A 25,056-nucleotide genomic window follows, 5' to 3' on the forward strand; every position below is an offset into this window, starting at 1 on the left:
ATTTAAAATGTTTTAATACTAAGTGTGCATGTCAAATGTGTATGTAAGATTCTAAAAAATGTAATATTTGCATTTGAATTTTGCAATATTCGCTGTGTATGTTTTGTATTGAATATAAATAGAATAAATATTATAATAATATATGTCTGTATTACGATTTTTTTTCTGATGGGGGCCGTGAAATATTTTAATTTTTCCAAGGGAGCCTTTACATTCATAAGTTTGGGAAGCACTGGTCTACTGGATCGATATCGTCATCTCGGCCGTCCTTTTTGAGGAACTTATTCCGCTGTTTCGCATCGGTAAACTTTTACCAATGGCCCAAGTTGGTGTCTGCCGTCAGCTCATGTATAGCATGCCCGACTTCTTCAGCTAGCAACCGGGAAGGAGAATACTTCCGGACGCGTCGATTGGTCAGCGCTCTGCTCGTCCACACGAGAAAACAGGAACAGGAAAGCGCAGGCGGAGGGGGGTTCAAACCTGAGTGAACTCGCTTTTTATTCTTCTTTTTTTTAGCGCCCTCTTTTCATAATGAAGAATCTCTCACTGAGCTCTCCTATTCGCCCCTACGCGATTGCATCACACTTCTGCTCATTGAAGAGTGCTCATTTTGCCGAACACGAGTTCAGCGCACATTCCACGAACGCTTCCGTTGCACCGTGATGTCATCGTAGGCAGTTAGCTAGCAACCTTTGAACCTTTGTTGGCACTTAGATTTACATTCTTATACAGTACAATTTAGACATCAATAATTTTAACAATATAATTCTATTTTGACATACAATTTTCTCCTCAACTTTACTTCTTTCTAAGGTAATTATAGCAGGTTTTCTTTTATATTTTTATTAATTAACCAATAGTGCAAGCATTTCTAGCTCAGAATTTTGTTTCTTGTTAAATCTTGAATGAATGACTTTTTCGTTGAAAGAGTCCCCATTCAAGATCTAACAAAGAAATGTGTTAGCAAAGCCAATCTCATTTATTATGGTCACTTAAACAGAACAGGAGAGGAAAGTTAGAGAAACGGGTTTTTTTTTTTTTTTGCTGGAATGGCAGGGAAAAGACCTAGAGGAAGACCAAGGTCTATGTTGTCGATACAGCAAGATATGCCTTAGAAAACAGAAATAAAAAATCTGATAATATTGGAGTCTTGACATAACATATTAATTTGGAAGAAAATTGATGAGGAAGTTAGGAATGATTAACTTTTTCGTGTAGTATTGTCAAAATATTCTGTGCCTCCTCCCACTCCCCCAAGTGTACATATCAGGAATTTGATTAAGAATATGAAAATAAAACTAAAAAAAATATTTACTGACACTGATTTCATAGCGTAATAATGTCATCATCATCATCATCAAATTCCTGCCATGTGTACCCTCAAGGGGTGTACAGGATATGAGTGCTACATGAAAAAAATTACATCATTACTAACTTCCTATCTACAATTTTCCTCAAAATCAGTCTGTTACTTGTCAAGACTCCAACATTATCAATCTTATATTTCTATCGTCTAAGGCACTTTCTAGAGTATCAATCCACCTATATCTTGGTCTTCCTCTGGGACGTTTTCCTGCCAACTTGGCAGAGAATACATGTTTTGCTAATCTTGTCTCGCCAATTCTATTTAAGTAATCTGAGATTAGCTCTGCTAATGCATTCCTGAATGCTGACAATGTCAAGTTCATTCCTAATATCCTCGTTTTTAATATGATATTGCCATTGATGCCATCTGTTCATGCCTATAATCTTTCTAGGACTCTCATATCTGTGGTCTCTAGTCTTTGGTCAAGTGTTTTACTACTGACCCAGCTCTCAGATCCATAAGTTAAAACTGGTTTGAACACTGTCTTGTATTCAGCTAATTTAGAGTTCCGACTAATTTCACTCTTATTCCATATGAATTTATTCAACTGACTTCCCACCATACCAGCTTTGCTGATTCTGTTCTCTATTTCTATATTTAATTTACCTTCTTCACTAAATATCGTGCCTAAGTAGCTGAAATGTTTTACTTGTTCCACAGGTTCTCCATTCACAACACAGTTGACATTTTCAATGATTCTGCCTATTTTCATTGTCTATGTCTTTTTATTGCTGATCTTCACACCATATCTATCACAACAGTTATTCAATTTAGACTTTTAGCGGATTTATCAAGAAGTATAACATCATCCGCAAAACGCAAAGAGCTGACATTAACATCTCCAACTTTGATATCATGTTTAATACCACTTTCCTTCATAATGTGATCCATATAGATAATGAATAACAGAGGGGATAATATACATCCTTGTCTCACACCAGATTTAAACTTAAACCATTATCCTGTATTTCCTTCAATTCTAACTGCTGACTTACAATTCAAATAAAGACTAAGTATTGTTTGATATAATGCCCCATAGACACCATATAACTGTAGCGTTTTGAATAGCTTCTCTCTTGGCACCTTGTCATACGCCTCTTCCAAATCGACAAAACTTAAATACAGATCTTTGTTATATTCCCATGCTTAGTCAACTATTTGTCGTAAAGTGAAGATCTGATCCTGACAGCCTCTATTTGGCCTGAATCCAGCTTGTTCTTCACCAAACTTTTCTTCCACAATTCTTCTCAACCGTTTCTCAAGTATACTTGCATACATCTTGCCAGGAACACTCAGTAGGGAAATCCTCTATAATTCTCATATTCAGTTTTATTTCCCTTTTTATATATGGGTATTATGAGAGCTCTACTACAATGATTGGGAATTTGTCCCTCTGTCCAGGCTTTCTGAACTATGCAGTGCAGCCACTGTAAGAATCTTATACCACCATACTTCAGCATTTCTGGTCGAATATCATCTACTCCTGCTGCCTTTCCACATTTCAAGCCTTTGATGACTTTTTCTACTTCAAGTATGGATATGTATTCCTGACTGCATGCTTGGTCAGTGTTTTTTAACACTGCACTGTCATCACTGCTTGTTTCATTTAGCAGTTTTTCAAAGTAATTACTCCATACTTCAAGGATATCTTTTTGTCCCGTTTTCATGTCACCTTTATCATCTCTAACTCCTTTTACAGCACTCTTTCCTCCATTTCTAAGCTTCTTCAACAACCTCCAGAATATTTTGCCACCTTCTTGATATTTATTTTCTATATTCTTGCCAAAGTCCTCCCATGACTTTTGTTTAGCTAGTTTTACACAGTGTTTAGCATTCTTGCATTTGTCTCTATATTCTCTAAGAGCACAAGCTGACTTATTTGACAGGAACGTTTGATATGCTTTCTTCTTTTCCTTCACTGCCTCTTTAACTTCCTGTGTCCACCAGGGAGTTCTAATTTTTTTTATCCTTACAGACAACCTCACCACATGCCTCTCTGGCAGAATCAATCAATGTTTTCTTCAGAGTTTGCCACTGAATCTCCAAGGTGTGATTCCTGTGCTGAAACTCTTTCATTTTTTCTTCAATAATCTTTGTGTATTTTAGTCTACACTTCACATTTGAGAGCTGCTCAACTTTTATTCGCTTTAAAACTTTCTTACATGTTTTTCTTTTCAATATGAAATTCAATTTTATCTTGCTCAAGACTAAATAGTGATCACTTCCAATTTCAAATCCTCTGTACACTCTGGTGTTCTGCACCAGGGAGAAAACATCACTATCAACAATAACATAGTCAATGAGACTTTTCTTATTCCTAGCCTCTTCTCTCCATGTGAATTTGTGCACATTTTTATGTTGGAACATGGTGTTAGTGATAACCAGTCCATGTCCTGAGCAGAAATCCAGCAGATATTTGCCATTATCATTAGCTTTGCTCTTTTCTCCAAATTTTCCCAAAATATTTTTGTATATCTGACAATCATTTCCTACTCTGCTATTTAGAACCCCAGCAAGGACTAACTTTTCCTTTTTCATTGTGTGAGTTGCTTTTTCTAAAGCTTCAAAAAATTACTCCACTTCTACCTTAGTAGAACCTTCTGTGGGACCATAGGCACAAATAAGTCTCATTGTCCAGTTCCCCATTCTGATATTTGCCCACATTACTCTACTTGAGACTGACTGCCATTCAAGAAGATTAGCCTAGTATTTTGTGTTGAATACTATGGCTACTCCTTCTTTTCCTTGATTGTCATTGCCTGAATATAACATTTTGTATTTATTGCTCAGAAAGATCTCACCAGTTTTGGTCATTTTTGTTTCAGTCACCCCTATTATGTCAATCTGCTACTTATCTAATTCCGCAGCTAGCTCCATTTCTTTGCCATTCAGGCTTCTTACGTTGATAGTCCTGATCTTTAACTCTGGTGATGTTGAGTTGGGGTTTGTTTTCAGATTTGTTCCAGTAGCTGACTTTTCGCTGTTCGCCCTGGTTCCCTGGCGAAAACAACGGGGACCTTGTTTAACCGTGCGACACGTCAGCCGGCATGAAATTTTGTCATGTTGTACCATCATTTTTTATTTTGGTTTAACCAAGAATACAGTTTGGTCGGCTAAATCCCAAATTGCCAGCTCATCCTCGTTCGTTCAGTATCCAAGTAGATACCCAACAGGGTGCACCACGAGAAGGTGAGGATTGGACATTAGATCAGAATCCCTGGTCAGTTCTCTGCATTCCTTTAAAGGCTATGTGGAGGTCTCCTCTCAGTTATACAGCTTTGACCCTTAAGCACCCCTATAAAATATGTATGGATGCATAATCCTACATTTTAATATCTTATTTATGCCATACTAAGGCTTTTTGCTCTATACTTTAGTAATGTATATTTATTTATTCATTTATATGTATTACATCACAAGGTGCAAAAATCAATAAAGTAATGCAAATTTTCAGAGAAAAGATTTCTGTTTAGAATTTAAAATAACATAATATTGTATTATTTGAGATTTTATATAACATTAAAATGTTTCAAAAATACAATTTTAGAAAGAAAGGTGGACTGAAAAACCAATGTAAATGTACCGCATTCATGTGAGATATATGTATCACTATTAATAAAAGAGCTACGGCTTACCGCCATGTATCTTCCACAAAAAAAAAACACCCTGTGTGTATTATTATTATTATTATTGTTCCGGGAAACTCCAAGGAGTCGACAGACTCATCGAGGGAGGCCCTAACATCACGTCAAGAACAACTATTCAACATTCACACAGTATCTATCATACCTTGCCTTGAACTCATTCACGGTCGTAGCACCCATAACAGACTCTGGAAGCTTATTCCACTCATTTACCACTCTCCAAGTAAAGAACCTAGCTCTAACACCCTTGTCAACCATGCTCTTGCCCAGCTTCCATGCATGGCCCCTAGTCCTCCCACCACCAGTCATATTTTCAAAAATATCTTCTGGATCAATCTTATAAAAACCCTTCAGTAATTTGAATGTTTCAATCATATCACCCCTCCTTCGCCTATCGTCCAATTTCTGCAACCCACAAATTTTCAATCTATTCTCATAAGGTTCATTCCACAGACCTGCTATCATCTTGGTCACTCGTCTCTGGACCCTCTCCACTTCCTCCCCATCACGAAGAAACCCTGGTGCCCATAACTGGGCAAAGAAGTCCAGATGGGGTCTTATCAAGGCTCGATACAGAGGAACAACAACTTGTTCGTCTCTGCATGTTAAAGTATTTTTCAGAAGCCAAGTGATTTGGTGAGCTGTTTTAGTTACTTTTGCAATGTGCCCCCTAAACTTCAACTCCCTATCCACCAACACTCCCAAATCCCTGGCCTCATCAATCTCCTGGAGTATGGTTCCACCAATGCGATATACTGCTGCTATTCTTTTCACCCCAAAGTGCATAACCTTACACTTTGCCACATTAAATTGACATCGATTTTTCCTAGCCCAGTCCTCCAAACTATCCAAATCATCCTGTAAAATTTTGACATCCTGTGCACTCACAATTGCTCTACCCAACTTTGCATCATCAGCAAACAAGTGAACACTTCCTCTCAGATCCTTTCCAATATCACTGATGAACAAATTGAAAAGCAGTGGTCCAAGAACAGAGCCCTGTGGCACTCCACTAGTCACAAGACGTCTTTTAGACTCCACTCCTGAATAAACCACTCTTTGATATCTCTCCTTCAACCACCCTCCTATCCATCTCACCAACCCTATATCTATACCCATCTGCTCCAGTTTACTGATTAGGGTTCCATGTGGTATCCTATCAAAGGCCTTGGCAAGGTCCAATAGTATCACTGTAAACCCATTACCCCTATCCAGTTCAGCCGTCACTGTGTTATAAAACGTGAGCAAGTTACTGAGGCATGATCTACCCTTCACAAAACCATGTTGTCCCCCATACAATATCCCATTTTCATCTATCCAATCCTGTATTCTTTTCTTGACTAATTTCTCTAAGACCTTGACAATGATTCCTGATATGCTAATCGGTCGGTAATTTACAACAGCAGTCTTGGAACCACCTTTATGAAGTGGAACTATTTTCCCCTCTTTCCACCCGCTCGGGACTAACCCAGACCCGAGACTCAAATTAAACAAAATGGTCAAGGGTACTGACAATTCTTTAGCTGCTTCTCGTACAACACGAGCTGGTATACCATCCAATCCCACAGATGTATTGACATTGAGGTTATGCAATAGACTACTCACCTCCACTTCATTAACCACAATTCCCGTATAATCTACTGGTTTATTCGTTTCTGCAATGTCACCACCTGGATGATATACTCTTGCAAAGTGCTCACTCAGTAACTCAACTATCTCAAATGATTCAGTTACCTCCCTACCATCGGCATTCTTTAAAATCAATCTGCCATGTACATTTTTCCTTTTACTTGCTACATATCTAAAAAACTGTTTAGGATTCTCTTTAGCCTGCATGGCCAATGTTCTTTCGTAATCCTTTTTTGCTTTTCTTACCACACTCGTCACCCTTCTGGCCTGCGCTTTATACCGTTCATGTGCCTGCCGGTCAACCTTCTCCTTAAAATCCCTCCATAGTTGTTTCTTTTTTTGCAACTCAAGCTTAATGGTGTTATTCATCCATTTAACCCCTACTTGATTTATTATTCAGACTCTAGGTATACAGTCAGCCATTGCTTCATGCAAGCACTTCTTAACTACCTCCCATGCACTATCAACTTCTAGTTCTTGCAGTTGTACATGCCATGGCACTGAACCAATCAAACTCCTAAGCTTGTCATACTTTCCAGCCTGATAATTCCACATGTACCCTGTCTTAATTGAAAATTCTACACCTTTAGCCACCTCCCAAGTTAAGACCCTATGATCACTCTCACCGATTGGTGGCAATGTGGTCATATTTGTTACAGCCAAATCCTCAGATGTAATTACTAAGTCAAGCACTCTCTGACCCCTAGTATTTTCCATTACATGCTGTCGCAGATAGTTATCCTTTAATAACCGCATAAAATCCAGTTCCTTCCTTCCGTGTGTCCTCTCCTCACTCCAATCAATGCAACCATAGTTGAAATCTCCCATAATAATCACCCTCCTTCCACCCATTTCTTCTATTTGCTTGTGCATACTGTCACCACCATCTTTTCCATCACCTGGTCTACAGCAGCACCCAATTGTATATTTAGTTCTGCTAGCCACAATCTCACACCAAATGGCCTCAAATGTGCTCTTTTCTCTATCCTGCAATTCAACTTCTATTCTCCTTGGCTGGAGCTCATCAGCTATCATCAACAATACTCCTCCCCCCATTTTATTCTCTCTGTCATTCCTGAACACACTATACCCATCACATTCAATCCCACTAGTTATATCATCTACAGTCAGCCATGTTTCACTAATACCTATAACCTGTGGTCTGGAAGTGCCAACCATGGCCAAAAACTCTTCCTTCTTGTTCCTAATACTCCTAGTATTAGTGAACATGAATTTAAGACCCCCATTAGCCCCAACCCTACCTTGATGCCTTATATTAACTATCCCACTCAGATTTGTTGTCCTTATTTGCTCTGGCATATTATATTCATTCTTACATTCAACTGCCTCCATAAGAACTGTATATCTACTCCCCCCCCTTAACAAATCTAGTTTCCCTGAATTTGCACATCCACTACATTCAGCAACACTTTCTCAAGTCTTCTTACACCGTAACCATTCAAATGCAAGCCATCCATCTTATATAGATCCTTTCGCCGATCAAACTCACTCCACACATCCACAAATTCCACACCACTCGTCATACATAACCCACGCATAAAGTCATTCGCAATTATGGCCCTCCTTTTAAACATTTCACTGTCATACCGTGGCAAAAGACTAATCATTCTAACTCTCTCACTCTTTTCTTTTGCTACCTCAAACAATTCATTCAGATCTTCTATCATTTCCATTTTATCTCCTTTCAAATCATTCGTACCTGCCACAACAATCATTTCTTTCACCCTTTCCTTTTGCTCTCTAATAGACTCAGTTACATCCTTTATGGTCGCACCAGGTTGGTACGATTTTGTCAAATCCTCTACTAACACACCTCGTACTAACGAGTCTCCATACAGCACTCTATCCTTCATTTTGTTCATGTTCACATTCATACGTCTATTTTTCCTGTCATACCTTTTATTATTGGTTGGTTCATTCAGTCTACTTTTGTCCATGCACTCTAGCTGCTGTTTTGCTCTTTCTATCGCACTATTCAACAACGCAATCTCACTCAATGCATCTATCTCATCTGTTTTATTCTCTGAGAAACCATTTATACTATCATTCACACTTTCTACATTCACACTCTCACAATTTTCATGTACAACCTTGCCGTTTCTTGTCATATCCCTATTTCCTTCATTCTGAAGGTTGACAAAAATATCACACTCACGATCCGAAATACACTTCAATTCCTCATTCTCCCTACATTTTCTACACACATTCAATCCTTTATTATCATCTAACCACACTCCGACCGCACTCCGCAAAGCGTACATTTCACAGCTAGTACACTGAGTCATTTCTTTTATGCTACCGTTCTTTGATAAGGATGGCGAACCTTCATTACTGGCCGCCATTTTCCTTCGCACAGGTGCCATACTTATTTGCAACGTGTTTTGTCAAATTATACGTTATAACACACCAAAAACAGACGCACTAAAATACGCAAGGCAAACAAAACAAAACTACACAATATTAAGTAATTTGTATCGATAACTGAAAATGATACTTATCTTATCTGGAGCTTGCACGAACACTACACATTACGAATTCATCTAGCGGCGACTTCCCGACATAGATTATGTTATAAAACACTTTAGTACACTAACCACGCTAATAAAGCTCCAATAATATACCAAAATTACACACTTAAGTCCATTACATTGAATCCAAAACATCAATAAATCAACAAAAATCACAAATCTCTCAGGAGCTCTCCGATAGCACGTCCGTTCACTAGCTAGCCTCGACACCCTTCCCAAATGAGTGAGTGTGTGTTTGGTTTGGAGTGAGTATGAGTGTGTGTTTGGGTTTAATGGTGCAAGAACACCTATGGTCATATTGCACCAAAAACAAACATAATAAATAGGTCTAATTTAGGTCTTTGTTTTTATGTGGCCCATATACGAGAAGTTGGTTGATCAACCTATTGTACATTAGTACCATATATGGATAGTGGGTTGGGAAAGGAGAAACTTATTTGCATTTGATTTAAAATGCCTTGGAAAATACATCACGGAGAAACTGTACCACAGTACAGCAGTAGCGGCGATGAAGGAGGAGGAAAAAAACTTGCTCTGTGGATTTCGAGATGTTCTGTGAAAGGATGTTGGGTGGCAGTTGGTAAGAGATGAGTTATTAATCAAGCTAATTGCTCTCCTAACAATTGAGTCAAGCATTATGAGGGAGCTCTTAGGGACCTGACTCCAAATGAGAGAGCAGTATTCAATAGATAGGTGGATTTGTGATTTGTATAAGGTTAACAGCTGTTCACAGGTGAAGTCACAAAAGCAAAAGAGAAATCCTAGTTTTTTAGAAGCTGAGGATGCAATGGTTATGATGTGTTTATCTCAGGAGAGACTTGATGTCAGGATAATTCCAAGAAGAAAAATCTCACCTTGTCTAGAAATTTGAGTGTTATCAAAAGTAATAGTGGGAAAAATTGTCCTTTTTTTTTGTAAGAAATAAGACAGAACAGAGTTTTACTAGCATTGAAATTGACGAGGTTATCAGAGCCCCATTGGAGGATGGCTTGGAGATCACAATTGAGGGCAGTGGTGGTTGATGTTCTGTTGGTTGAGGTGAGTTGTGTAGAATAAGGTTTATCAAATGAAAGGAAGGAGTACAATGTGCTGTCATCTGCAAACTATGTATTGGATTGGAGGTCAACTGAAGTAGATTATTGATATGCAGAAGGAAGAGGAGAGAACAGAACCTTGTGGAACTCTGGTGTTAGTCGGATGGTAAGAGGATAAAGAACCATCCAGACAGAAAGCTGGCAATCTACCTGCAAAAGTCCTGAGACAGGCCAAATGATGGGAGTTTGCTTAGCAAGCCTTTGTGTCAGACCCAGTCAAAAGCTTTGGAGATATCAAGTGCAACAACTTGAGATTCAGCAAATTTCTCCATGGCATTTGTCCATAGATGGGTGATATATGAGAGTAGATCTTCTGTTGATCAGCAGCGACAGAATCCATATTGGTGGTTGCTTAATAGCTGGGTGCCTTCGTGGTAGTGTAAAAGTTGGGAATTGATGGTTTTCTCCATCACTTTAGATAGGACTGAGGTGAGTGTGATAGGGCAGTAGTTAGATGGCAGTGATTTGTCGCTCATCTTGAGAATGGTTGAATATAGGCCAATTTCCATGCTGCAGGATAGATACCAGTGGAGTAAGAGAGTATGTATAGACAGCATAGGAGAGGAGTCAGTTCTGGTGCACAAACCTTCAGGACAATGGAGGAATGCCATCAAGACCAGGAGATTTTTTTTGTATCATATTTAGATAATAGGTTTCTGATCTCTTTCTGGCAACAGGATATAGGGGACACAGCATGTAGGGTAGCTAGAATAGGTAGGGGGCATTTACCATTGTCAGTTATGCATTCATTGGAGGAAAAGTGTGAAACAAGGAGATTGGCTTTTACTGTGGGTGGTGATGCAATATCGCCATTTTGGTATGAAAAGGACGAAAATAGTGTTGGGCAAGAATTACAACCAATTGCTTTGGGAAGAGACAAAAAGGTATGCCTGCCATTTTGGCAGGTTGCAAGTTTCCTGCTCTTTGCCTGTTCAAATTCTGTTTTGGAAGCACTGATAGTTTTCTTGCATCTATTTCGGGGTTGGGTATAAGCATTGAAGGAGGATAGAGTTCTTGATGTAAGTCAGTTGTGTTATGCTTGATTTTTCATTTTTTACAGCCTTAGTACATTTTTTTGGAGAACCAGGGTTTAGTTAGGGGACAGCAGTTCAGAGAAGTGTGGGGAGCATATGTTTCCATGCCAGTAAGGTTTACTTCGGTGAAATGTTCGGTGCATATGTTTGGATCGGAAAACTGGAAACAATAATCCAACCATAGGAATGAGGCAAAAAATGGCCATGGCAATCCCACTTGGCACTGTTATAATGCTAAACTACTCTAGTGTGGGAGTGGCTGTGTAAGCATTGTTGCATGGGGGAGGAGATGAGCACTAGATTGCAGTCAGAATTACCCAAAGGGCTCAACTACATTCACTGTGTATTTGGAAGGATCATTGGTGAGGAAGAGATCTAGGGTGTTTGGGTTATCTGGTTGACATGCCAACAATTTGTGTAAGTCATTTCAGCATCTCTGCCTACAAGATCTGTACAACTGAAGGAGGAAAGCAAGTTGGTGTTGTGGACATTAAAATCTTCTAAGAGGATGATTTAACTGTTAGCAGAGTGTGACTGAAGAAAATCAATTTTTTAAAGAGGAAAAAAAAATAAGGAGAGGAAATTAAATAGTTCAAAGTGGTTGGTGGCATTAGGGAGCAATAGAGACAGTAAATGAATTTTACTGAGTGGGAAAGGTATATTTTCAACCAAAGAAGGTCAAAGCCGGGCAATTCTAGGTTAGGTGCTCTCTGGCAAGGTATGTCAGAGCGGATATATGTGTAGATACCACCCTTGGGTCGAAAGGAAAAGACAGTGTAGTTTGGAAGGTTGAGATGGATAATGCTGGGGAGTGATGTGAGATTTGAGTTTCTGCTAAAAAGAGTAGATGGGGTTTGGTGGACTGAAGATGGTAGTGAACACTATTAAGGTTGGAGTTGAGGCCACTGATGTGAATGTGCAAGGTTCTGTGGGGCATATATTCGACCACAAGGGTCTTGAACATTTCCTATGCAGTGCCTGCACTGGTCTCCGTGGTGGCTGCTAGTGGTGTCACTTGATTTTTGCACTAATTTAACTTGTTTGTAGTCAATGATCCAACTGTTGTCTCCATTTTGGCATCTATCTCCAAGTTGTCTTTGAAGATGGCATCCTTGTTCTCTCTGGGCAAATGTTCTTGAACTTGTTATTTATTGCCGTTATTAATTTAGATGTGCTGAATGTAACATGGATGGTCTAATGATAATAATAATGAAATCGATCTAATAATAATAATAATGAAATAGATCTAAAAACTATATATAAAAGTCGAAATAATAATAAAAATTATAAATGAAACATTTCTTACAAGTATACTATTTAACAAATAAGACGACATAAAATCAGCAATAGAAAATCAAATGCAAAAGATGCATATAAAACAGATGTAAAAGTATAAAAAATATTAAAATTCATAAAATGTACATCATAAATCTAAGGTTTTTTTAAAAAACATATTTACAATAACTTAAACTAAAAGGTATACATTTGTATATAGTGGTAAAGATTAATACTCTAAAAACCTAAAAATCAGGCTAACAGTTGACAAGTCCGATAAAATCGGCCAAAGTGTGTAGAACTCAGACCGATTAGTGGCTAAAATAATGAGTGAGCTAGTTGGCGATGTGAGAAAAGTCAATTAAAATATGAGTGATGGATAGCTCAGAGTTACAAAACTCATACATAATCAAGTCATCATCCCTCAACAGAAGGTGTGGGTGAGATGATTATGACTTAGGATGGCCCGAGGCAAGAACTTCCTCTGTTTGAACTCTGTGCAGACTAGACTGCCATAATCTAATTTCAGAATTGATTTCATAGAGCTTATTATTACTCTCTGTTCCAAGATAACTGCCACAGGGATAGGAGTTTTTCTCTGATAATCTGTGTATAGCACAGGCAGATCGTGACTGTCTGAGAAACAAGCTGACCTTGCTGCAGTATTTGTAGCCTCAGTTCCCTTAATCACTACATAGTTTGGAATCCAACAGAAGAGTACACCAAAGTGCAGCTTCTACAATTGAATCAAGAGCAGTTGAATTCGAGGGAGCACTGGATTTTACTGCGGCTTTAAGATTTCTCATGCCTGAAGAGAACTTTGCCAGACTGAATATATTATGCACCTTAGGTTGCAGTGGAATCTGATGTATTTTAGTGCAAGGTTTATCGCATACAGCTCTACTGTAAAGTTACACTATGGTGAGATTTTTGTAGATCTAATGTTGAAAGACAGCAAAATATCCTGCTAGGTCCTCTGATTTTGAGCCATCTATGTAGACAAGCATAAAATCAGCATATTCAGTTCTGAGCTTCAAAAAGCTGCTGGTAGATGACAACAGGGGTGAAAAATTTTGATAGCCATCTGAAAGAAAAGCTGCATGCTGGCATGCATAATTGCCATGGTGGAATTGAGTATGGTGGCATCTGAGCTACGCTATTCTACTGCTATTTCCCACAAAGCAAAGGAGTTTTGTGGTCTGTTGGCGAGCCCCTATTCACCATAATGGCATCACAATTGCATACTGGAGCATTTCTCACATCACCTAATCCTAGTCTGTTCAATTCAGTCAAATGAATGACTCCTGTGAACAAAACAGGGTTAAATACATAGTGTGCTCTAGCAGGGATTTTATTTTAGTTATATATAGCAGAGACAGCTGTTGATGTCGAAGTCACAAGAGTCGTTCATTTGCCTCAATGAACAGACTAGGAATAGGCGATGTGAGAAACACAATAGTTTGCAATTGCAATGGCTTTATGGTGAATAGGGCCTAGCCATCGCAGCGTACAAGAGTGGTCTGAAAAGTTCTCGACCTAACAATGAAAAAACAAATTTATAATTTCAAAATGATTTTTATTTTTCAACATAATCTCCATTAAGACTAATACATTTATTCCAGCTATGTTCCAGCACTATTATCCCATCTCTGTAGTGGTTCTCAGTAAGATCTGCAAAATACCCCTCTACAGCTGCAATCACCTCTTTATTCGAAGAAAAATCTGACCAGTGAAGAAGAGTTTTAGTTTTGGAAAGAGATAGAAGTCAGAGGGAGCCAAATCTGGGGAATAGGGTAGATGTTCCGACAATTCATAGTGCAGATCCCGTAATTTTCCCATTGCCAAAACACCTTTGTCGGCAGGTGCATTGTCCTGATGAAAGATGATTTTTTTCTTCTGCAAACCAGGTCTTTTCTCAGGAATTTTTTCTTTTAGTCTGGTTAAAAGATCGGATATAATATTCCCCGGTTATTGTTTTACCCTTTTCAAGATAATTAATAAACAAAATGCCTTTAGTATTCCAAAACAGTGATGCCATGACCGTTCATGCTGATGGAACTTTGTTCCATCAGCATGAACGGTCTTTGTCTTCATTCCAACTTTGTCTTCTTTGGCGCTGAACAACCGGCTTCTGTTCACTATATTGACTGCTGTTTGGATTCTTGTGTGTAATGGTGAATCCAAGTCTCATCCATAGTAATAAATCGATGCACAAAATCAGTTTTATTCTTGCATTGAGATTTTCATTCGAGCATTGAGATTTTCATTCGAGTGCATTTTTAATCGCCTCTGAGCAAGCATGGCACCCATCTTGTGCGGAGCTTTTTCATTTGCAATTCTTCATGCAAAATATATCCTACACGTTCTTTTGAAATGCCTATAGTCTCAGCAATTTCTCGCACTTGGACTCACCGGTCATCCAATGCTATATCGTGCACTTTATCAATGATTTCTGGTGTTGTTATACTTTTTTGGACGTCCTTCACGTGGATCATTTTCAAGGCTTGTATGGCCATGTTTAAACTTGGCAGCCTATTTCTTAATTGTCGAAAACAAAAGTGAGGAGAGCTCGTAAACTTTTACAAACTTCGAAGAATTTCTTTTGCCATTAAACCTTCTTTTACAAAGAATTTTATAACTGCACGATACTCAATTTTATCCATTTCAAGGGATACAGACAACACTTTTGCTTCAGACAGCTGAATAAAACAAACCACTTTACAGAATGACTTGCAATTTCACATGGATGCTTATGACAGATGTACCAAGTTAGAAAAAAAAATCGTGCCGATAGTGTTGCTATCTATGGTTGAGGTCTAGAACTTTTCAGACTACCCTCGTACTTTCCTGGCAGAAGCACAAACTTATCCATAGTTAAGTTCTGATCATATCAATGTTCTGTACAAGCAAAGCAAAGAACATTTGTCAGCACCCTAGCACGTGGAAGATAGGATGCATAGAATGTTAATTGTATTATAGTTGTCTCATAACTGACATATACAAAAGAGGAAACTGAGTTCACTGTCAAATACCAGTCCCAAGAACTTGGCTTCTCATGCAGTTGGGATTAGATTGTTCTAGTCAAAGTCCTGAGTCAGGGTGAAGACCACATCCCTGTCAAAAGCACACACAAACTGGCTTCTGCTGTGAAAATTTGCATCCATTTGCAAGTGCCCATTTTGAGAGATGACCAATGGATTGCTGCAGCTATCTTTCTGTAATCCTCATATTACATGAGTGACAGAAGATGATGATGTCATCCACATATAAGGCATTACTTACTAGTGGATGAGGTTATTCTGTCATCGAGTAGACCTTGATTGTAAAAAATCATGCCACTTAAAACAGAACCTTGCAAAACTCCCTCCTCTTGATTACAGGCCAGAGAGGCCAAACTTGGAAGATTCAGTTAGATAAAAAGTTTTTGGTAAAGAGAGGGAATCTCCCTCTTTTTACCAAAAAGACCAAAATTATGCAAGTCTTTCAGTAGTCCAAATCTCCAAGCAGTGTCATGTGGTTTTTCCATGTTAAAGAAGACATCTCTAATGGATGACTCCAGCCACACAAGATGATCAGCGGTAGAATGATATTTTTGGAAACCAGATTGTGTTCTGGAAAAAAGGATGTCTCTCTCTAGAAACTATATATGATGAGAGCTAACCACTTTTTATATTTCAGGTGCAAACTTTGTTTGCTTACATTTTGTTTGCTAAACCAAGTACATAATTTCTTGGTATCTTTTATTTATATGAAAGCAATTAGGTTTGTCGTTGTGGGGTATCTGCAGGAAATACTCCAAGCTTTCTTCTGCTTCTTTGGCTGCTGTGCAATCATCATTCCACAATAGCTTACAAAATGTGGAACTGACTAGATGTTTTAGGAATTGCAGTTTTGGCTGTTGCTATAATATATTCTGTTACATGCTTTACATCCTCATAGTAGATGAACTTACTTTTGCAGAATCAAAAACTGCTAATGAGGAAAATGGACTAGTCAGTCTGCTCAATTTTCTACCGTAATATCTGTGATGCAGTACATGTAGAAATGTGGATATCATGGGAAAGTGATCACTTCCAAACAGGTTATCATCAGCTTTCCACTTAAGCAGTGAGAAAAGGAAGGATGGGCAGATATGGCTGTGAATATTCAGGTAGGCATATGGAAGAAAGTGATGCGTCCTGTATTTAAGAGGGAGAGAGAGACTGTTGTTGCTGAGTATGCTCAACAACTTTTCCTCTGATGTTTGTTCAGGCACTACCCACAGAGTGTTATGTCTATTTAAATTCCCATTAAAAGTATGAGGAATGGTAATTGCAATATGACATCATCAAGGTCATTGTAAGAAAAATTGCAGCAGGAGGTAGATGCAGTATACTGTTATTATATTTTTGACAGGGTTTTACAGCAACTGCTTCCAAACTGGTTTTTAATTGGGATTTGTTGGAAGGGATATGGTTGCCCACAAGGATGGTAACTCCTCTGTAGGCTGGTTCATCCCCTGTCCTGTCCTTAAATACAATTGTAACATTACGGTGAGATGGATCATCACTTGGTTATTGGTATGTTTCTTGTAAGAAGAAGCATAATGGTTTATATTTCTGAAAGGACCTTGATGTCATCTGTGTTTTGTCAAAATCCATGACATAGTTTGTGGTATGAGAGCTACAATGGAAAAAATATTTGTTGGAAATGTTTTTTTAAGTGAGTGTAAGAAATGTGAGTTGTGTCAAGAGTGAAAGAATGAAGTGACTGATAAGTTCATAGCATACTCTTCAAAGGAATTTGACTTTTTTATTCATTCATCCATTTATTCTTCATAAAACCTATGGAGAGCTTCACTAACCAATTAAATAGCCACACAGATAAAATATAAAAATATATGTTTCTATCCACATTACTTCTATAATATCCAAATGTTACACTGACTTCAATGGATGTGCCACATCCATGTAATTACAGTCATATATACGCATCGAGGCCAGAACACTGATTAGCGTTTCAATTTATTCCAGCTTATACACAATCCCTCGATTAGTGCGCCTAATGCATTCTTTAAAACATAAGCATTAATCGAAAATGCACTAATCAAATATAATAACCTATAAGAAAATGTATAATCCGTTCCTCAGATTTCTTTTTTGACCCTTAATTTTTTTAATAAAAGAATTAGGAATATGTCTCAGGGCCTTTTGAAGCTGAAAGACAATAAAACATATTCAGAATATAAATTTATTATTCTGCTTCTTAACAAAGAATTGAGCTAACGTAGTTTGGCAGGCATGCTGTTTTTTTTTTTTTTTCATACAACTGACGGTATGGCCCTATTGCCTCTTCTGCAAATTTTACTGGTTCTCTCTTCACCAGAGTCAGTTTCTAAGCATTGCTGCTTAAAAACTTCGAATGTATGAAAACTATTTTCAAATTGTTCCTGTGAAACCTCTTTGGGCTTGTCAATGATTAAATTTTCTTCATATTTTTCAGGATCTTCCCACTGTGTATCTAAATTTAGCAGGTCGGAATCACTCAACTTCTCAGAATGAGATTTAATTAACTTAGATTCATTTGAAAAGCCTCTAAAATCATTTGCACAATGTTGAAGATGTGCTTCCAAGCGGCTCGCATATTGCTAGCAGTAATTTCATTCACCTTTGCGACTTTATAACCAGGCTGAAATTTCTATGATTTGGCTAGAAAAGTCTTGGAAGGCATTCGCTTGCAAAAATAGGCCGGTTTCATCGACATTAAATATTTGTTGATCCCAATAGTCTCTTTCTTACACAATTTTCTTCAAAATCTATGGATATCTCCTTATCTGAACTTGTAGCTTCTCCTGTGATTAGAACATTATGCAGGCTATTTCTCTTTTTGAAATGCTCAAATCACCCAGCACTAATGTGGAATTCTTCTTTTCCATCATTGATAGCCCTTTCTTTCCAGGTCACAAACAGACAATGCTTTTGATAAGGCCAGTGTTTAGCGGGATCCGTTTTTGGTTACAATCTTCGATCCATGTAAAAAGAAGTCTCTAATTCAATCATTATAATACTTTGATTTCGAGTGCATGCATGATGAACTTGAAGCAGACTTACCTTTCTCTCTGTATTCAGCAATTGATTCACCTATCTTTGCGCTGGACTCACCTTGTTCATTTTTCTTTATTATTTCAAGTTTTTCTTCCAATGAGATTACTTTTCGAATCATTTTCACACTTCTATTTTTTGCTCACTAATTCTTTTACTCATGATTAAAGGTTAGGAAAATAATTTAAAATAAAAAAGTAAGGAAAACAATTGCACATGATATGATCAGCAAAATGTTATGTAAACCAGATGACATAAATTTTGGAGTAAATTTGGAACATAGTATACATGGAAATAGTGTAGTATGCCATTAAAAAAAACTTTGTAAAATGTTTTAAATCGGTAACTAAAGTATTTCATCCTGGTGAGGGACTTTTTAAATAGTTAGCCATAAAAAATGTATAGATCAAAAATTTTTAAAATCTATAACATTTATTTTTAAGATGTATATAGGCGCACTAATCGAATTTGGGTATCGAAAACAAATGACGCCCTAATCAAAAATGCACTAATCAGGAGTGCATTAATTGAGGGATTGCCATACACTTATTCTAAATCATTTTAGTGTTTCAATTGATGTACAGTCATCTTTCAACTATCTGACCTATAAATAAATGAACTCCAGTTACGAGAGTGGTCTGAAAAGTTCATGGCCTTGACCATAGATCGCAACACTATCAGGACGATTTTCTTTTTTCTAAGTTGGTACATCTATCATAAGCATCCATGTGAAATTGTAAGTCATTCTATCAAGTAGTTTGTTTTATACAGCTGTCTGAAGCAAAAGTGTTGTCTGTATCCCTAGAAATGGATAAAATTGAGTATCGTGCAGATATAAAATTCTTTGTAAAAGAAGGTTTAATGGCAAAAGAAATTCTTCGAAGTTTGTAAAAGTTTACGGGCACTCTTCACTTTCGTTTTCGACAATTAAGAAATAGGCTACTGAGTTTAAACATGGTCATACAAGCCTTGATTATGATCCACGTGAAGGATGTCCAAAAAAAGTGTAACAACACCAGAAATCATTGATAAAGTGCACAATATGCTATTGGATGACTGGTAAGTCAAAGAGTGTGAAATTGCTGAGACTATAGGCATTTCAAAAGAACGTGTAGGATATATTTTGCATGAAGAATTGCAAATGAAAAAGCTTTGTGCAAGATGGGCGCTGCACTTGCTCACAGCAGATCAAAAACGCACTAGCATGAAAATCTCTGAACAGTGCTTGGAGCATTTTAACAAGAATAAAACTGATTTTGTGTGTCGATTTATTACTATGGATGAGACTTGGATTCACCATTACACACCAGAATCCAAACAGTAGTCAAAACAGTGGACAGAAGCCAGTTGTTCAGCACCAAAGAAGGTAAAGTTGGTTCCCATCAGCAGGAAAGGTCATGACATCGGTGTTTTGGGATGCTAAAGGAGTTTTGTTTATTAATTATCTTGAAAAGGGTAAAACAATAACCGGGGAATATTATTCCGATCTTTTCACCAGACTAGATGAAAAAAATTAATGAGAAAAGACCCGGTTTGCAGAAGAAAAAAATCATCTTTCATCAGGACAATGCATCTGCCCACAAAGGTGTTTTGGCCATGGGAAAATTAAGGGATCTGCACTATGAATTATTGGAATATCCCTATTATCCAATTTTGGCTTCCTCTGACTTCTTTCTCTTCCCAAAACTAAAACTCCTCCTTGCTGGTCAGAGTTTTTCTTCGAATCAAGAGGTGATTGCAGCTGTAGAGGGGTATTTTGCAGATCTTACCGAGAACCCCTACAGGGACGAGATAGTGACACTGCATCATCGCTGGAATAAACATTATTAGTCTTAAGGGAGATTATGTTGAAAAATAAAAATAATTTTGAAATGATAAATTCGTTTTATCATTGTTAGGCTGAGAACTTTTCAGACCACCCTCGTAAATAATCCTTGTACTGGTTAGCAAGTCAACTGACTTACTGTACAGCATTGCATAAATGTACATTTAGTTAACTGAACCACAAACTGATTTAAAAACATGACTTAATAATTTTCACTGTATTTATTTTAATCTTTCAATCTAACATTTTAAACTTACCCATACTTGAAAGACCAACTCTCCACCACCAACTTTAAACTGAGACTGGAATAACAGAGAAAATTTCTCATCCATTACTGACTAAAAAAGAAAAATATATATTTATAATTAAACAAAGGAAAAAATGTTTCTATAATTTTATATTTTGAGAGAGAGCATATACTTAATGCAGCTTTTTTTATTTCTTCATCTTTTTCAAACAAATTTGGATGGTGGTGGTGGTGGTGTGAACTGGTACAATCATTTACATGATAAGATAATGAACATGATATCTTGTGAAAATATTCTTGTTAAAAGGAAAACGAACCTTCAAACTATTAAAAAAGTTTATCCTTGATTAATTTATAATAACCTGTAAGAATAAGTCTAGGTTTGAATTAAATGGACCTGAATACCACTGCAGCATGGATGTTTGTTGTGCAAATCATCAGTTGGTAAAGAATTTTCATCAATAGTATGAGACCAACACTACTCTACTTATTTGAGGTCTGAGGCCTAGAATAAGCAGAGAATAGTAGTGGTGGTCAACTTTTGTGTGTTTATGTGTGTGTGTGGGGGGGGGGGGGGGGAGTTCACATAAAGTGGTTTGGCAAATCCCTAATTATAAACTTCTATACAACACTTCAGATAGCCTACTCCCCAAATTTTTTCAAGAAATGTTTTTCTTTCTAGAATAAAAAGCAAAGTACTCACACTGAATCAAATGACACTTTGATTCAATGAACTTGACTAATAACACTGATTTCAAGAAATTTGTGTGTATACGTGCATGTGGGTGGGTGTTATATCTTTGCTTTACTGATTGTACCAAAATGCTTTCAACTGTAAGATGACATAAAAGATAAGGAAATTCTGAAAGATATTATTAAAATAAATAGCTACATCTCAAAAGCAAGAGGCAGCAAAACAAAAAATGAATTCGAAATATGGTTGCAGGTAGGAAAGTCAGTGAATCAAGGTTGAGTTCTGTCTCTGGATCTTTCAAATCTTTATGGAGAAACATCATGATGAAGGCACAGAAAAATTAACCATCTCATGCATGCAGGTTATACAGTTCTCATAAGTGGTAAGGAGGACTAAAATGTTTATTCAGAACTAGAAAAGAAGTATGACATGAATTGAAAATAAAACTTATCAGTCAAAACCAGACAACAAAAATAGAATTGGAAGAGGCCAAATTTTGCATAACTGGAAGCAAGAATCAGTATTTAAAAAAATAATAAAATAAAAAACTCAAAGAGTTTCATGCCGAATATAGTAGAAACTATATAAAGTTCGGCGATTCCAAGCGTAAGCAAATACCTGGATACTGCCGCACTGATCCCAAAGGGTAGTGCAAGCTGGGGCAACTCGTGGTAGAAGTGGAGCAAGCTCCGATCACTATTCTTGATATTTGCCCATAATGTGAACTTAGCTCCTAGGAACTGTATTTTTGTTCACATTATGGGAGAAGGTCACTACCCAGACCGGTTTCGACCTTTATTGAGGTCTCATCAGTGAGTAGCCAGACCTAGTTAATATCAAGTTTGTAGCGAACAGAACTTGTACCCCTTCTACGAGTATTGCCGTGTGGTGCTCTAATAAATTATTAGATATGTGAAGAGCCAAAGGCTTCAATTCGGCGACATATAACTTGTTTAAGTTAAGGGATATTACATCCCATATAGTTTCTTAGCCGAATATAGTAGAAACTATATAAAGTTCGGCGATTCCAAGCGTAAGCAAATACCTGGATACTGCCGCACTGATCCCAAAGGGTAGTGCAAGCTGGGGCAACTCGTGGTAGAGGTGGAGCTCCGATCACTATTCTTGATATTTGCCCATAATGGTTACAAGTTCTGTTCGCTACAAACTTGATATTAACTAGGTCTGGCTACTCACTGATGAGACCTCAATAAAGGTCGAAACCGGTCTGGGTAGTGACCTTCTCTCATAATGTGAACAAAAATACAGTTCCTAGGAGCTAAGTTCACATTATGGGCAAATATCAAGAATAGTGATCGGAGCTTGCTCCACTTCTACCACGAGTTGCCCCAGCTTGCACTACCCTTTGGGATCAGTGCGGCAGTATCCAGGTATTTGCTTACGCTTGGAATCGCCGAACTTTATATAGTTTCTACTATATTCGGCATGAAACTCTTTGAGTTTCTTATTCGGCTAAGAAACTATATGGGATGTAATATCCCTTAACTTAAACAAGTTATATGTCGCCGAATTGAAGCCTTTGGCTCTTCACATATCTAATAATAAAATAAAAACAAAAATATAAATAAAATAAAATAAAGTGAAACCAAAGTGAAATATTTCCAGGAAAAACAGCAATATCAAACTACAGAAAGTCTAGAGAAAAGAGAAACACAACAATACGCATGCACAGGTCAATATTTTCTGTTGTTTCTGGAATTTTAAAATGACACAAAAACAGATAAGAAAAGGATAAAAAGTTCTGCCTAAGCTATGGAATCAGAAAATGCTTATAAAGATTGGGATAAAATGAAAGTATTATTAATCAATAAAAAATGAACTCAGGGCTTAATGGCATTATTTATCAAACAATACTGACATAAATGAATAAGTCAATTTGTAAATGTAACAAAATCACTGCAAGAGACTGTGATTACAGAAACATTAAATGGAGATAAATAGAAGACAACTGTGAATAAGGTGTCGAGCATCCTTAGCCATGAGATCATAAATAAGATCAACGCTGTATGCTATTCATTCAAGTACAATCCAACCACATTTACAAATCTTGAATTTAATTTCTATTGGAAGTGAGATAACATTAGGCATACAAATCTATTATATAAGTCAACACACTATAGTTAACTACCAAAATGTTCTAAAGTGTTAATATTATTTGACTATAACCCATTGTTGAGTATATCAGTGAGTACTACTATATATACTAAAGTACACAAATTCACTGATAGAAAATGCAGCTAAGGTGAGGTTGAGCTAGCCTTAATGGGTGGTGGCAGGGAATTTCCTCCCAGAAACTTGGATTTCCATCCTGTAAAGAAGACAATCAGAAAACTTATATGCAATTAACATGGCCTTAGTTGATTTAGTTGTAAATCAAATATAACACAGCAGACCAAACACCAAATTCCATATCATATCATAAAAATGTTTGAATAAAAAAGCATTTTTTTAAGTTCACTCCAGCCATAAATTTGTCAATATCAAAGGGTGGAAAATGCTATAAAGAAAGATATGAAAAGAGATGGATCTGTCCTTTGTTGGAAAGATAGCTCCAACTAATGTTTATGAAATCAATTTTCCTATTTTACTTTATGACTATTCATTTACTATTTTTTGGACATTTCAGTGAACTAACATTCCTATGGCATCTATTTAAAATTTCACTTTTGATGAGTCAACAAAAATGAGACTTATAAATTGTGAAACTAGAATAATATTCACATCAATAACTCATGTACCCACCAAAGTATACAAGATAGTATATTACCATCATCATCAAATGCTTGATATGTACCCTCAAGGGGCATACAGGATATAATATTACTATATGAAAAATTTACATCATTACTGACTTCCTATCTACGATTTTCCACCAAATCAATCTGCTGTCAAGAGCCCAACATTATCAGATCTTATATTTCTATCTTCGAAAGCACTCTTTACTGTATCACTCCACCTATATATCGGTCTTCCTCTGGGTCTTTTTCCTGCCAACCTGGCAGAGACACTTGATTTGCTAATCTTTCCTTTCTCATTCTGTTTAAGTGACCATACCACCTGAGATTAGCTCTGCTAACAATGTTAAGTTCTTTCCTAATATCCTCATTTTTAATATGATATTGCCACTGATGCCATCTGTTTATGCCTCTAATCTTTCTCAAGACTCCCATATCTGTGGTCTCTAGTCTTTGGTCAAGTGTTTTATTTCTAACCCAGCTCTCAGATCCATAAGTTAAAATTGGTTCGAACATTGTCTTGTATATAGCTAACTTAGCGTTTTGGCTAATTTTTCTCTTATTCCACATAAATTTATTCAATTGACTTCCTGTCATACCAGCTTTATTGATTCTGTTGTCTACTTCCATATTTATTTTTCCATTTTGCCGGCCCGGTTGGCCAAATAGTTAGCATATCCACTCTCCAGCCAAAAGGCTGCAGGGTTCGAATCCATATATTCTTACGATATATTGTTTTCCCGCCATTAACAACTTGATGTGTATGTTATTTCCCGTGATTTGCGTTTTTTTCTCGGGTGGCAATACTGATTTTCAAATCGATTTCTGCGGAAATATGTGCATTTCTGTTCCCAGATGGCGTT

The 25,056-nt window shown here is 37.2% G+C and overlaps 1 protein-coding gene across 5 annotated transcripts in view; it reads right to left on the reverse strand.

The window, feature by feature from the left end:
- The window catches only part of Stat92E (Signal transducer and transcription activator Stat92E), a 477,065-nt gene that overhangs the window by 183,035 nt on the left and 268,974 nt on the right, over nt 1-25,056 (reverse strand). For all 5 annotated transcript variants that reach the window (XM_090412268.1, XM_090412269.1, XM_090412266.1 and 2 more), the window contains one exon: nt 20,754-20,834. In XM_090412268.1, the coding sequence (XP_090268394.1) occupies nt 20,754-20,834 (81 nt within the window). The remainder of the gene's footprint in view (nt 1-20,753; nt 20,835-25,056) is intronic.

This window comes from Typopeltis vanoorti, chromosome 22 (genome assembly GCF_054136105.1).
Source record: "Typopeltis vanoorti isolate ZY-2024b chromosome 22, IOZ_Tvanoo_1.0, whole genome shotgun sequence".
Taxonomy (NCBI): domain Eukaryota; kingdom Metazoa; phylum Arthropoda; class Arachnida; order Uropygi; family Thelyphonidae; genus Typopeltis; species Typopeltis vanoorti.